Source organism: Oncorhynchus kisutch, linkage group LG17 (assembly GCF_002021735.2).
Source record: "Oncorhynchus kisutch isolate 150728-3 linkage group LG17, Okis_V2, whole genome shotgun sequence".
NCBI lineage: Eukaryota > Metazoa > Chordata > Actinopteri > Salmoniformes > Salmonidae > Oncorhynchus > Oncorhynchus kisutch.
The window spans coordinates 23,285,544-23,301,949 of NC_034190.2; the positions used below are offsets into that span (position 1 = coordinate 23,285,544).

The 16,406-nt window shown below is 44.1% G+C and overlaps 1 protein-coding gene across 1 annotated transcript; it reads left to right on the forward strand.

Moving 5' to 3' along the window:
* Positions 1–3,991: 3,991 nt before the first annotated feature.
* LOC109908437 (homeobox protein MOX-2) lies at positions 3,992–15,942 on the forward strand. Its single transcript, XM_020507072.2, has 3 exons — positions 3,992–4,968; positions 10,791–10,963; positions 14,987–15,942. The coding sequence occupies exons 1-3, from the start codon at positions 4,434–4,436 to the stop codon at positions 15,206–15,208; spliced, it is 930 nt and encodes a 309-aa protein (XP_020362661.1). The 5' UTR covers positions 3,992–4,433; the 3' UTR covers positions 15,209–15,942.
* The last annotated feature ends 464 nt before the right edge of the window (positions 15,943–16,406 follow it).

The following is a 16,406-nucleotide window of genomic DNA, read 5'->3' on the forward strand; positions in this document are numbered from 1 at the left end:
AAGGGGAAGGAGAGAGAGAGGGAGGGGGAAGGAGAGTGAGAGAGAGGGGGAGAGATCGAGAACGAGAATGAGAGAGGTAGTGAGGGAGGGAGAGAGAGAGGTGGGGGAGAGAAAGAGGGGGGAGAGAACGAGAGAGAGAGAGAGGGTTGGGGGAGAGAACGAGAATGAGAGAGGTAGGGAGGGAAGGAGAGAGAGAGGTGGGGGGAAGGAGAGGGAGGGGAGAGAGAGGAAGTGGAGAGAGAGAGAGAGGGGTAGGGAGGTAAAGGAGAGAGTTAGGGAGGGAAGGAGAGAGAGTGGGAGGGGATAGAGAGAGGGGGAGAGAATGAGAATTTGATAGGTAGGGAGGCGAGGCGAGGAAGGAGAGAGAGAGAGAGGGAGGGGGAGAGAACGAGAATGAGAGAAGCAGGGAGGGAAGTAGAGTGAGAGGGAGGGGAGAGAACAAGAATGAGAGAGGTGGGGGTTAGGAGAGTGAGAGGGAGGGGAGAGAGAGGGGGAGGGAGAGAGAGGAAGTGGAGTGAAAGGGAGAGAGAGAGAGATCGGGACTGAAGAAGAGAGAGAGAGGGAGAAAGAGAGACAGGGAGAGTCAGAAGCAGAGAGAAAGAGTGAGAAGTTGGAAAGACAGGAGGATTTACAATAATAGATCATACAAAAAAACAAAAAGACTAACTCATTTATCAATATGACTACTGACTGTCAGTGGATTTTGTGTTTGTTAGAAACCAACCAGTTTAAGAAGGTTTGACAGTGTGGCGTATACAACATGGAATACTTTATTCCTGATAGTGGTGAAGAGAGTTTGAGTCACAGACTTGAGTCAGATGGTCTCACATAGATACACACTCTGCACAGTGTCAAATATCTGCTGGATTCATACTGTATTACGGACTTGAACCAGATTGAGCATCTCTAGAGAGACCTGAAAATAGCTGTGTTGCGACGCTCCCAATCCAACCTGACAGAGCTAGAGAGGATCTGCAGAGAAGAATGGGAGAAGCTCCCCAAATACAGGTGTGCCAAGCTTGTAGCATCATACCGAAGAAGACTTGAGGCTGTAATCACTGCCAGAGGTGCTTCAACAAAGTACTGAGTAAAGGGTCTGAATACTTATGGAAATGTGATATTTCAGTTTTTTATTTGTTATAAATTTGCACACATTTCTAAACCTGTTTTTGCTTTGTAATTATGGGGTATTGTGTGTAGATTGACGAGGAAAAACAATTTAATAAATTTAAGAATAAGGCTGTAATGTAACAAAATGTGCAAAAAGTCAATGGGTCTGAATACTTTCCGAATGAACTGTAAATTATACTGTATGTTATATATTTTAAAATGTCTGAATTGCTTTTACATTTGTTGAAATAACATTATCCCTGTGTTATGATTCATTGAATATACCATGACAACTATGAAACATGACGTTGTTGTAGAAAGAGTCTGAAACGTCTTTACATGCTTTGAAATAGTTGTATCTCTATGAAACAGTAGCTGGCATCTACAGAAGAAAGATGCCACGGCTGTTGAGTCTATCTGATACAGTGGCTGACGGAGGGATTTACAGTTAGTCACACACACACACACACACACACACACACACACACACACACACACACACACACACACACACACACACACACACACACACACACACACACACACACACACACACAGACACACACACACACACACACATACACACACTCCTACTCCATTTCTGATATCACAAAGCAACAGAGTTAGTTTGTATTTCATTGAGGAAGGATCCAGGGAAACTCTCTTTGAGGCTCAACAATAAAAGCACCACAATAAAGCAACAGAACCAAAGTTAGGCTTCATTACTGTTCTTCCTTTGGAAAGTTGACGTTTTAAAACTCCTCAAATGAATATGTAGCCATTTAAAACTTCAGACTGCATTGAAGTTGAAGTTCAGAGAAATCCCAGTACAAAAGACAGAAACCTAACAGGCCGCAAGTAAACTGTATTTATTTATTTATTTAACCATTAGGCAAGACAGTTAAGAACAAATTCTGATTTACAGGAACTGCAGCCTATACGCATTATTGATGTTTATTTCAGTTTATTTTAAAATTAAACATTTTTAGACTAAAATCTGAAGATGATTCAACAAATTACAAGCACAATTCTGATCCATATGTATATTTGAATTGTAACTGTTACATCACAACAAACGAAGCTATTGCGGTTAGTGAGGGACTACTGTTTCTAATGCATCGTCTGCTAGCGGGATGTGAGCTCTGTAGGTATTGCACAGGCTATCCTTCTCACACTGTCAACCCAGACTGATTGACAAAGCCAGGTTGCAGGGGGAACCAACAGCAGCAGTTACATGTCTATCATATTCACTATAGAGGCTATATAAACACACACAGATACACACACCGCCTCAACCCCTCACACACACATTGACACACACCTGCCACGGCCCGCAGTGTGAAAAAAGTGAAAGGACTCACCTGTTGAAAATCCAACCGGGTGTTAGTTACGGAGGGTTAGGGGTCTCCTTTGTGGTGTGAGAGGGTCTGCAAAGGAGTTTCAGGCTGAGCTGGGGAGCAACATCTACCCCTGGGGGCACCTACCTCCATTCTACTGTACAGCCGGCCTCCATACCCCAGACCAAAACGAAACCATATAATCATACTGAACGAGGGCTTAAACCCACAAATCACTTTACACAGTTACTAATTGGCCTAATTTGTAAACACAGTGTTTTTCTACAGGACCCCTAGCTCCAGGACCCCTAGCTCCAGGACCCCTAGCTCCAAGACCCCTAGCTCCAGGACCCCTAGCTTCAGGACCCCTAGCTCCAGGACCCCTAGCTCCAGGACCCCTAGCTCCAGGACCCCTAGCTTCAGGACCCCTAGCTCCAGTACTCCAAGCTCCAGGACCCCTAGCTCCAGGACCCCTAGCTCCAGGACCCCTAGCTTCAGGACCCCTAGCTCCAGGACCCCTAGCTTCAGGACCCCTAGCTCTAGGACCCTAGCTCCAGGACCCCTAGCTCCAGGACCCCTAGCTCCAGGACCCCTAGCTCCAGGACCCCTAGCTCCAGGACCCCTAGCTCCAGTACTCCAAGCTCCAGGACCCCTAGCTCCAGGACCCCTAGCTCCAGGACCCCTAGCTTCAGGACCCCTAGCTCCAGGACCCCTAGCTTCAGGACCCCTAGCTCTAGGACCCTAGCTCCAGGACCCCTAGCTCCAGGACCCCTAGCTCCAGGACCCCTAGCTTCAGGACCCCTAGCTCCAGGACCCCTAGCTCCAGGACCCCTAGCTTCAGGACCCCTAGCTCCAGGACCCCTAGCTCCAGGACCCCTAGCTATATATATAGTAGCTATGACAAGACTTTGGTATCAAAGTCTCTTATTTCCATTTTAACATTTGATCTCCTTGTTCGTGATGTTTTCTTCACACATCTCCTCTGTTATATTCCCACTGCTACAAAACCACCACCTTGGGAATATATGGATATTTTCACTTGATACCAAAGGCATTTTTCCTTGTAAATGAAAAGCTGGTTAAAACAACAGCCAAATGAATCACTTTAACTAAACAATAACAGTCATTTCATTGTGCTAAATTCGTTTTTCTCACTATTGCGTTTCAAAAATACCCCTATAATTTCCATAATTAGTTTTTGTTACTTTACTGTATTGCAATGAAGGTACGTGAATGTGAGTTTTATTTCTATTGGCAGAAAACACTCAGATCAAAGTGCAACTTTGACAGTAAATGAGGGGTCGGGTGGTTTCAAAATGAATTGCCAATTTTTTCCAGAGGCCAGGCCATTGGAATGGTTCAGATTGATTGTGCGTTGCGTTTTGGAGGAAGATCGTATACATGTGGTCAGTAGCCTAGCAGTGAGCCAGTGACCCGGCCTCCCTCTCACGTTACGTCCTATATATAACATCCCCCTCCTCGGCCTCCTCCCACCCACCCACCCTCCCTCCCTCTCTCTATCTCTCTCTCTCTCCCAACTTCCCTGGAACCACCTTCTCCCTGGAACCACTCTGGCCTCAGCTGTCTCTCTTCTCCTCCGTCTCTCCTCTCCTCCGTCTTTCCTCTCCGTCTACCATCTCAGCATAGTCAGTGTTGACCAGGCAACAAGCCTGGCAACAAGCTGCATGCTCAGGATTACAGGAGGCCTTACCTTTCAACACTGTGAGCTCTGCCTTCCTGCTTCGATCTCTCTCCCTGGGAACTAACGCGGGGCACACGGAGGTGCGAGGTGAGAGAGCCGTGGAGGAGAGCCCTGATTTGAGTCGCCGTGTCCGCACACCTCCCTCAACTGGCTTCAGTCCTCTCTACTCTCTCTCTGTCTTGTGGTCTCTATTAGTGTCTGGTTGTTCCTGGAGGTTTTGGTGGTTGTGTGTGTGGTGGACTTAGGGGAGTTCGTCTCACGGGTGGATCTCGTGGAGCACCGTGATGGATCACTCCCTGTTTGGGTGCCTCCGCAGTCCCCACGCCCCGGCCCAGGGCCTGCACCCCCACCCTGCCTTTACCCAGTCCCCGCTGGTGCTGCACGGACGCTCCGACCACATCTCCTACTCCAACCTGCCCGACTCCTCGCCCCCCTGTGGGGGGTACCCTGGACCTGGGGGGGAGGAGGCGTACGGAGGGCAGCAACACCACCATCGTGGAGGACACCTCCATCAGCATCAACAGCACCCCCACCACTCACAGCACCAGGTCCACCAGACCCCCTGGCATGTCCCCCAGATTCCCTCACCCAACACCAGGCATGGCCTCTGCCTACTTCCTCCGGACAGGCAAGTCTCAGAACTGTGTGGTGGAGGGACCGTGAATCTGTGTGGATTCCAGACTAACCCCGGTCTAGGAGGTAGTAGTGACCCTACAGGTGTGTCGTGTGTTCCTGGGGACGTTGGACGACAGACGATGTCCCCGGACGAGACGGAACAGAGACGGAACAGTAAAGGAAAAGATGACTTGCACAGCTCAGGTAAGATGAAGACAATGAGGACATTATTCTCTCCTCTTCTCTTCTCTTAGCTTTGACTTCAGTGTCACGCTCTGACCTTAGTTATCTATGTTTTATGTATTATTTTGGTCAGGTCAGGGTGTGACGAGGATGGGTATGTGTGTTTTTGTCCTGTCTAGGGTTTTTGTATATCTATCTTTGTATGTCTAGGTAATGTAGGTCTATGGTGGCCTGAATTGGTTCCCAATCAGAGGCAGCTGTTTATCGTTGTCTCTGATTGGGGATCCTATTTAGGTAGCCATTTTCCATGTTGGTTTTGTGGGTTGTTATTCTATGTTTAGTTGCCTGTTCTGCACAAGCCATATTGCATCACGGTTCGTTTTGTTGTTTTGTTCAGTTCTGTTCAGTGTTCTCTCTTTTATTAAAGAGTTATGTTCCCTTACCATGCTGCGCCTTGGTCTCCTCTTTATGACGACCGCGACATTCAGTCTCAAGGTTTTGGTAGTTTCTTTCAAAACTCACTGAGGAGTTTTCATCACATAGCGAGGGAGTATAATGATTTGAAGTGTTTGGTTTGTCTATTCTCATATCTCTGTGTCAGCAGACAGTTCCATAGATGTTGAAACAGCAGAGAACAGTGTGTGATACAGTAATAAAACATCTATTTGTTGCATTCTTGTTAATTGGCTAATGTTTCCATGATCACTGAACGCGCTGTAGTTTTATGTGTCAGTGAGCCTACATTGGAGAACCTCATGAGAAGTCCAGCGCATACCTTTTAGTTTGAAAGTTCTTAGTTCTTAAATTTCTTAGTTTTTAACCTCACTTACTAGTAGGCTTGTTTGGGCGTTTGGGCCTTGTTTTTACAGTACTTGTCCGGATAATACTGATGGCCATATGCCAATATTTTTGTGGTATAAATATTCAACTTCAAGGTTATTTGAAATAGACTTAGTTCTGATGATTAAAACTGATGTCTTATTTGATTACCGACTGCTTGATGCTCATAGTTTAATGTTAAATATAATTTAGTTTTCTTAATTGTCTAATTGCAAATGTAATTTATTCATTTCAATTACCAGCTACTGTGCAAAGGTTAGCTGTAATTTAACACCTAACTGTACTAACATACTGGGAAGACATTTCACTATAAGACCTTCTGTTATAGCTTCTTTAAATATCTTAGATTATCTTGATACATTGATTGTCTTATATTAGCTTATCTCAACTGTTTTCCATACTGTATTGACATTCATTCATCTCCGGAATAAGTGTTTACAAATTAACGAGGTAGAATTAGGCTAACTTTATTTGCTAATTCATATTTAAAATAAATGCAGGCAAGCACTTCTTAGAAACAACATCTTATTGTGTGAAACCCTAGGCAGCAAGGCCATAAACATCAAATATGATCTTGTACTTCATTTCACCCAAGAGCAATTAATACAATTATTCTCATACCATCATTTTGTTCCCTTTTCAGTAGAACAACATATATTAAATTAATTAATCTATTAAGGAAATATTTTTGGGAAGCAAAATGATCCAAATTCAATTAAACCATTGGACAAAAAAAAGGTTAAATTATCTTTATTAATGCTAAGGTCAATTGTCATACTATTCCATTGACAATCTTATATAAAGACATGAGCTAGTGAGATACATTACTGATTTGCAGTCATCTTCTGTTATGTGAAGCATTAGATCCATTGCCTTTCCATTTGTCTCAACAGCAGATATTAAGATACTCTCTCAGCGGTACTGTAATCAGGGTGATGATTTACCTCTGTCGTTTGCAATATTTACCTAGATGGATTGACTCACTTTTACCTCAATCTACCATTCTAATTAGACTATTAAACTGTTTCTCCTTTAACGTTCTCCAATCTCAACAGCCCTCAAACCAATGTTATAGGTTATAGCCTGGGACAGCCAAGTTTTTCTTTGTCTCTCTCTTCAGGCTCCCAGGGATAATCAACAGTGACATTTTCCTCCAGGGTATTAATGTCCTACCAGTGTTATTTCTGTGAAGCCACCTTTTAAACTGTTAGAACGGCCACACCTGGGCTTTTTGATAGGTTTAAACGTACATAGTATTTATGGCTGTAGAATGTATGTACCTATAGCATTAGCCGCAACAGCTGTGCGGAAAAGCAGGCTAATAATGGCAGTGGAGAATTCATCCATACTACTTTTGGATACCACTGCAATATGGATGATAGAATGGAATGGAACGGAATGGAACGGAATGGAACGGAATGGAATGCAACGGAACAGAATGGAACGGAATGGAACGGAATGGAATGGAACGGAATGGAACGGAATGGAACGGAATGGAACGGAACGGAATGGAACGGAATGGAATGCAACGGAACAGAATGGAACGGAATGGAACGGAATGGAATGCAACGGAACAGAATGGAACGGAACGGAATGGAACGGAATGGAATGCAACGGAACGGAATGGAACGGAATGGAACGGAATGGAATGAAACGGAATGCAACGGAACGGAATGGAATATAACTTTATTGCCAATTAGAGACAGAAATTCTCATTTTTGTGCAGTGAAGAGTTACATGATAAAAGAAGGTTTATGTTAGGTCCCATTTCCACATTTGTTAAACATCTATTTTGAGATGAGCACAGTCAGTGGCACGTGTGAGTGTGTACATAAGTCGGTGATATAATTTTACACCCTGGCCACTGAACGACTGTGTTGCCTTTGAGAACGCTGAGGGTGTAAGGGACAAACTGATCTGGACCCCGGGTGGAGTCTCAAAATGGCCGATGGCTAAATGCGTTGGACTCGTCATTCAGGGCACAGCACTAGACCTAATATGGCTGTATATGGCTGTAGCCCTCATTATTATCGACAGACACCATAGTAATGCAAGCTCCATCCATTTAGAGACTAGACACATTAGGTCCTTAATAAGTTACTAGCACAGTGGCTGTACTTCCTGGCGGCTACATGTCTGCAAACACAAGGGCTGATTCAGGACATCAGCGTAGGGTCACGACAAGAGGACTGCTCTCCGTATCCAGAAGCCATTTCACTGACACCTGCTTTCAGTGGCGTCGTGCAACAACACATTTTATTGGGGCACTGATAGGATGGGCACATTTGATTTGCATGTATCTGTGTTATTCTCCCAGCAAGCACACGTGCAATTGTGTCCAGTAGTTAACTTTCCTCCTTCACTTCCCATCTCTCAGGTCAGTTTTACACCAGGGTGCAATTCTGATTGACAGGTAGTAGAAGTCTGAAGCATAACCCAGGAGCTGCCATGGACATTAGGGAACACCTCTAACACAAATGACATTTCCTTATTTTCCCTGGCACATTACAAAAGGCAACATGGTCTTTTTTTAAAGTTTCTATTTCTGATGAGGCAATGGTATAACAATGATGTGGCATTAGTGAAATAATAGGTGAAATTCACCTTGGTAAAAAACAAAGAATGCAAAACAAAGTTTAAAATGTATTGTAGATTAATTTTGTGGAAATATTAAAGGAGTATTGCAATATATTGTACAGTATAAATCATTAAACAATTGTTTCAAATTAAATATAATCCCCAAACTGTGTGAAAGACAATTTGTTTGAAAACTTATTTCCAGAAACATCTTTGTCTCATATTCTGTTTTTACAAATGGAGGTGCCATGGATAGAGGGTACAAGCTGTGCTGTGACTGTGTGATGTGGCAGAGACAGACTCTTTCCTGACACTATTTGGTTTGTCAACATATCCAACACATCCAACATTTACAGTTGAACTAAGAAAATGTCAGCTGGTTTTGTGTGGCGCGGACTAAAGAACAGCGCGTAAATTACAACTCCATGCATTTGACGCCCTGAAGTGTGATGTTTAGAGAAATCCATTGATGTTTGCCCAATTTTAAGCCACATCTATAAGGGAAAATATATTTGAAAGGATTTCATTAATGGACCCTTTTCAGAATCCAATTGATCAATCTGGATTAAATACAGGCAATTGGATCAAAAGGAATTACAATCTGGATTAAATACAGGCAATTGGATCAAAAGGAATTACAATCTGGATTAAATACAGGCAATTGGATCAAAAGGAAGTACAATCTGGAAAGTCTTTCTCAAGTCTACTTAACTTCAATCAAATATATAACGAATCACACACACAACACTCTCCTCCCTGTCATCGTCTGAATTGCTTTGTAGAGTGGGCTGGTGTAAATTTTCAGACCATGCTCCATTTTATGTCTAGGCCCGTGGTTGGTGCTCAGCTGATCTGTGTATCTATTGGTCTATTGTTCAGCCTACTAGGTGATAGCTGGGAGGTCCACACCCTACTGTCCCACATTACCACACCACATTATCACGCTACTACACACCCCACATAGCAGAGGCAGCATGAACCTAATTTTTATGGGGTCAGTTCATTGGCAATTTCTCGCATGGAATAGCCTTCATTTCTCAGAACAAGAATAGAGTTTCAGAAGAAAGTTCTTCATTTCTGACCATTTTGAGCCTGTAATTGAACCCATAAATGCTGATGCTCCAGATACTCAACTATTCTAAATAAGTTTTATTGCTTATTTAATCAGAACAACATTTTTCAGCTGTGCTAACGTAATTGCAAAAGGGTTTTCTAATGATCAATTAGCCTTTTAAAATGATAAACTTGGATTAGCTAACACAACGTGCCATTGGAACACAGGAGTGATGGTTGCTGATAATGGGCCTCTGTACTCCTATGTAGATATTCCATAAAAAATCAGCCGTTTCCAGCAACAATAGTCATTTACAACATTAACAATGCCTACACTGTATTTCTGATCAATTTGATGTTATTTTAATAAGCAATAAATTGACTTTTCTTTCAAAAACAAGGAAATGTATAAGTGACCCCAAACTTTTGAACGGTAGTGTACATTACCGCTTCACATTACCCCACCCCTGATGGACCTCAGCTTCATCTACCCTCAGATCCACCAGAGATGAGCTCTTGGAATCACTTTTGTCTTTCAACAATAGAGCTACAGTCTTGAGTTGGCTAGCATCAAACATTACCTCTCCTTTTGGATAAAACTTCTATTTCAAATAAGTGATAAAGTACTGGAGAGATAAGTACTGGAGAGATAAGTACTGGAGAGATAAGTACTGGAGAGATAAGTACTGGAGAGATAAGTACTGGAGTACTGGAGAGATAAGTACTGGAGAGATAAGTACTGGAGAGATAAGTACTGGAGAGATAAGTACTGGAGAGATAAGTACTGGAGAGATAAGTACTGGAGAGATAAGTACTGGAGAGATAAGTACTGGAGAGATAAGTACTGGAGAGATAAGTACTGGAGAGAGGCTGAGACAATTTCACCAGCTTTCCAGTTAAACAAATGGTTGTTATAGGACATATCCTCTGTCGCCTAGGTTTCAAAGAAATGAGGCTTTGGCAAATTGATCTGTGAAATGTTCACATACAGTAAGAATGTGTTACAACTTAATGGTATTTGAGAGATATCAGTCCGTTTCTTTCTATGCGCTAAGGAGTGAGCGAAGATGAGTGAGTCTGTTTCGGAGAAAGAGCATATTTGGAGGTTGCCTGAGTGAGCTGGGCTCTGGGACAGTACTCCCTGCATGGCTCTTCTCATGCAGCCCCCCCCCCCCCCCCCCCAGGAAGACACTATAGTGTGCATGACCAATATCCCCATAATAAAAGGTGATTGGCACTGATAATTGTTTAGCTCTTGGTTTGTGTTTCAGCAGTTTATCACACAATCCCTTCTTTTTTTCCCACCCCTTTTGTTCTCCTTTCTTTTTTGGCGACTCAACTGTGTCTGGAAAAAGTTCTGTTTTTCATTTTAGATTCCCAGGATGGGAGCTATAAGTCTGACGTGAACAGCAAGCCCAGGAAGGAGAGGACAGCGTTCACCAAGGAACAGATCCGGGAACTGGAGTCAGAGTTTGCGCACCACAACTACCTGACGAGACTTAGGCGATATGAGATAGCAGTCAACCTCGACCTCACAGAAAGACAAGTACGTTACCTGCATATGAAAAAATGCAATATAAGTTGCATGTGAAAAGTGAGAAAAAAATGTTTATGTGAAAAAGTAAGACCTGTTGTCTTGCTAAAAAAACACGATGCAGTTTATTTCTCCCTTTGATGATCAAATAAATCAGAAAATTGGCAGCTCATGTGTGAACAAAATAACTAAAGGAATCGCAGTTACAGGATTAATACTGTAATTACGCTAATAACTCAGACACTTGTATTCAAAGAGTCACAGTGAAGTGAACATAGAAAATGGCAGCTAACGACAGTTGATATGGATTCTATTAAAAACCTCGGAATGAAAAACCCTGTATGTTTTTGACACTAGCAAACGCTTGGACATGTCATGCTAACGCACTGAATGTAATCACTTCCAAACCAAACCACAGAGGCTCTTTGATGTACAGTATCTGTGCAGTGTGTGTGTGTGTGTGTGTGTGTGTGTGTGTGTGTGTGTGTGTGTGTGTGTGTGTGTGTGTGTGTGTGTGTGTGTGTGTGTGTGTGTGTGTGTGTGTGTGGGCGTGCGCGTGCGTGTGTGTGCATGTGTGCGTGCGTGTGTGTGTGTGCATGCGTGCGTGTGTGTGTGTGTGTGTTGCCAGCACTGCTGGTCTGGCTGTCTGTGGGTGTGCAGGGACAGTCTGATGGCATGTGTCAGAGACCAGATGTTTCTCTAATTCCCTTCCAACACCAATAGGAAATACACTGGGGCACATTAAGGGACAGATTTCCACACACTACGCTCAATGGAGAACATCCATTCAAGGTGTTCTAGGAGTCTAGGAGAGTATAGGTTTAATCTCCCCTTAATGTATGGCAGTGAAAAAGCTTCTTATTCTCTGCTATATTTTATATGAAAAGAGGTAAACTTTTAATTGAAAAGCCTTTTTTTAAATGAATAATTTATGCCTAATCTGCCTGCATAAAACGGTTAAAAACGTGTGTTAAATGATGTGATGTGATGTGTTAAACTAAATGAACCTCCACACTCAGCACACCCATAAGGGCTTCTGGAACTCATCATCTGTTGTCTAAATCCAATCAGAGTGTATTGGCTGCAGCCAGGCCAAGCCCAGGCAGCCAGGCAACAACCCAACCAGGAGTTGGCCCTTCCTGCTAGGAGCCCTGTCCCTCACCATCCCTCCCTACTCCTTCTCATATTGACTGCCTCTCCTCTCTTCTCCTCTCTTCTCCACACAATCCCAATACAGGGCCCATAAATCTGGATGTGTGTGGGGGTTGATCCTGTGTGTAAGTGTGTGTGTGTGCGTGTGTGTGTGTGTGTGTGTGTGTGTGTGTGAGGGTTGACCATGGATGTTAAACCCAGTCTAACATCCTTCTGGCTATTATCTTACAGTGCAGCTTCTATCCCCCTAATCATGCTATTAACTACTGTATAGCTTTACTAACAATGATTGTACAAGCCGGGCCTCAGCCCAAGAGCCCCTCACACCCCTGGAGGTCAACTGAACCTTGTGAATTGGTGTGTGTGGTTGTGTGTGTGTGTATGTGTGTAACAACCGTCTCAGGTAACAACTTACAAATTACTTATTGCACAATTAGGACTGTACCCAAGGGCGTATACAGTGGCAGATGATTGTGTGTGTGTGTGTGTGTGTGTGTGTGTGTGTGTGTGTGGTTGTGTGTAACAACAACTTACAGAGGACTTTTATGAGGCGGTTGACGCTTATAAGCCTGTTTATTTGAAAATTAGCCACACATGCGTGTGTTTACTCTGTAAACTTAACTCCTATCTTGGGGCTGTGAGTGGCAGGCTACAATGCCTAAAATAAATCCTACAGAGGAGCATAGGGCTCCTGTGAGAAAGCAGGTCGCTCGGACGCTGGATAAGAGGGGAGTCGGGGGGATCAGGGGCTTGTTGGAGGGTGTTGCAGTTTGTGGGGCAGGGGGAGGGCCAACAGGAAGGGGTAGGGTGGTGTAGGGGCGTCAGGGGGGTTGGGGGATGGATGACACAAGGGCAGTAGGTGACGTGATGGGGGGGGGGGGGCTTCGCTCGGTCTCGATCCGATCGGGCCGTTTTAGGCAGCAGCTTTATCATCACAAAGAGGAGCCGCGAATACTGGAGGATCTGTGGAGTCAGGAACAAGATCCGAGGCAGGATCAGCACATACCTGGCCATGTCGAAATAAGACGCCTCAACAGTCAACACTAACCACGAAGTCCAATGTGGCTGCCAGTCGGCTGCTCAGTTCACTGTCACCCAGCGTTATACATGCTATAAACATCAGGGGCTTACTACAGATATAGGATCTTCATTTGAGACAGTTTGCTACATTAGGAAAATAATCCTGCATTTCTTGTAGGGATTGATGACAATTTTGTTACTGCAAATCAAGTCTGAAATGATCAACTGTAGCCTTTTAAAGCCTTTTAAACCTTGAATGAACTACCGATGTGTGGGAAAATTCTCAGCAACAAAAGAGTGAAACAAAAGATCCGTACACTACCTACAACGTACACAAAGAGTTCAGTGTCATCAAGCGCTACCTACAACGTACACAAAGGGTTCAGTGTCATCAAGCGCTAACTACAACGTACACAAAGAGTTCAGTGTCATCAAGCGCTACCTACAACGTAGAACAAGGGGTTCAGTGTCATCAAGCGCTACCTACAAAGTACACAAAGGGTTCAGTGTCATCAAGCGCTATCCACAATGTACACCCAGGGTTCAGTGTCACCCTGTGAAACATACATCATACACAGTGAGGTCGAAATGACCCAAAGCACCCCGTTGACGGCAACAGGGGATCCCAGACTCAATTGGTGTGCGACTGCGACTAATGATCTTGTAGATATTCATTTGGCTCTTGGCTGCCAGCTCCGGTAGATGAGGGGGTTTACATAAGATCATGCATTGTGAAGAGGCAGGTGGGGGAGCTAGAGAGGGTGTGTGGGGGGGAGCTGGTGTGTCGGAAGAAGTGTGTGTGTGTGTGTGTGTATGTTCGTGAAATGAGAGGTGGGGGAGCTGGGTTGCACACTCCTGTGGTGTGTGTGTGTGTGTGTGTGTGCATGCGTGTGTTTGTGTGTGCTCTGCTGTGCTGGTAGAGGTCTGTTTCACCGAGGCCGTAAATCTCCCAGTCACATACACTGATAGAGGAGGGTTCACACCAACAGATTCAGGACATTGAGTTTCCCAACACACAGTGGGATGTTAGGGTTTTACTGAGGAGGGATGGGGGAAGAGGTGGGGGGACGCTAGGAATTTACTGAAGAGGGATGGGGGAAGAGGTGGGGGGACGCTAGGGTTTTACTGAGGAGGGATGGGGGAAGAGGTGGGGGGACGCTAGGGTTTTACTGAGGAGGGATGGGGGAAGAGGTGGGGGGACGCTAGGGTTTTACTGAGGAGGGATGGGGGAAGAGGTGGGGGGACGTTAGGGTTTTACTGAGGAGGGATGGGGGAAGAGGTGGGGGGACGTTAGGGTTTTACTGAGGAGGGATGGGGGAAGAGGTGGGGGGACGCTAGGGTTTTACTGAGGAGGGATGGGGGAAGAGGTGGGGGGACGCTAGGGTTTTACAGACGGGTCTATTTGCCAAGAACTCAGTCTCCAGAACCCTACAACCAACGCACAGTGGCATTGAGTTACCTCAGACCCTCACACTCCATATACACCCCATCTCCACTCTCTCACAACAAGGCCTTAAGACTACAGTTAAACTTTGTGCAATGAAAAGTTGTTGATGTTTTCTTCATGTGGTTATTATTACTAACCTAAATATACTTTCTAAAACCTTGGTTAATATTGCCCTTGTTATTGAGAAGGGCTATGATCAACTCACTTTCCTGCAAACGATCCAAGTGTCAAACTCCAGTCCTTGAGAGCCACAGCATCTGCATGCTTTCCTTCCTCCCTAGGAGTGTCTAAATCAGACACCAAAGGAAAGAGCTGAAATTAGCAGCCACTGTGGTCCACCAGGTATTGAGTTGGACCCCCCTGTCATATAACTTCCACTAATTTCCCTGTAAACCAATTGGTCTCCTCTCCTCCAGGTGAAGGTGTGGTTCCAGAACAGAAGGATGAAGTGGAAGCGTGTTAAAGGAGGTCAACAGGGGGCAGCAGCCCGGGAAAAAGAACTTGTCAACGCGAAGAAGGGAACGCTGTTGCCGTCAGAGTACTGTGGCATGGTGGGAGGATTACACCACTCCTCCAGTTCCCCTAGGAATGAGGACAGTCACGACAGCGACCAGAGCTCAGAGCACGCTCAGTTATGACCCTGACCCGCCACATAGGCCACGCAGTGGTCAAAGGTCAATTTTGCAGCCATTTGGAAAAACGTCAAAAATTGCAGTGAGTTGATGTGATCATGTTGCATTTGTAGGTACAGAATTACATACATAGGCCTACATACTCACTATGCTCTCATGAGTAGAAAGAAGACATGGGCTTATACTCTCTCAAGAAACAACAACGACGGGTGTTCTGACTAAAGGTGTTTGTTGATTGGCTAAGGAGTGGAGGAAGAAAGATAAAGTAAGCAAGAAGAGGAAGGAATGGAACGAGGATGGAATGATCAACTGGATGTGTAAGATCAAATAAAAAAAGATATGCTTGTGAGCAAAGCCTCAAGCTCCTGAGACTGTAAATTGGGAATATAACAGGATATTATTGTGAACATTCCACAAGTGCCTTGCAAAGACTAAATTCTACTGTATTTTCTTGGTTTGGAATAAAACAATCATGCAATGAGCTTTAAGTAAAAATGTGGAATTGAATTGAATAGTAGGCTATTACCGTGAGTCCTATTATTCTGATTTACTTACAACATAACTGAATGATACATATTAGTCAACATCTCACGACTGTTGATCCATTGGTTTTACATTGTTCTCCCACTAAGTCTTAAAAGTTTACCTTTGAGTGAAATATATATATATATATCCCTTTATTACATATAAATCTGGGACATAATGGTTTCTTAAGTGAATAAAACTGATCAATCAAAAAATGTATTTGTCATTGTCAGGTTCTTGAACATTGTCACAATATTACACAATTTTTATGTATATATAGTAGACATGTATAAGTAAAAATTAATGAATATTGGAAATAATGTAAGCATTTATTTGCCTTCTGTATGAGTGTGTATTCTAATTTGTGTTTTAGAGTGGCATTTTGGCAGTGGCAGAGCTGTAACCTCCTACGGTACACTACCAGCTGGTTTTGGCCGTGGCAGAGTTGTAGCCTCCTACAGCACAGGACCAGCTGGTTATCCAATAGCTCCGCAAGTTTGGATTTAACTGATTTGTGGCTTTCCAGCTCCCTCAGAATCACATACACAACATGAACAAAGTGGATTTGTGTTCAGTTGTGGTCAGACTCCATCAGACTTCAGAACCCTGCCTTCTCTCTCTCTCTCTCTCTCTCTCTCTCTCTCTCTCTCTCAGTTTTTTTGATTAGCCGACAGTCTGA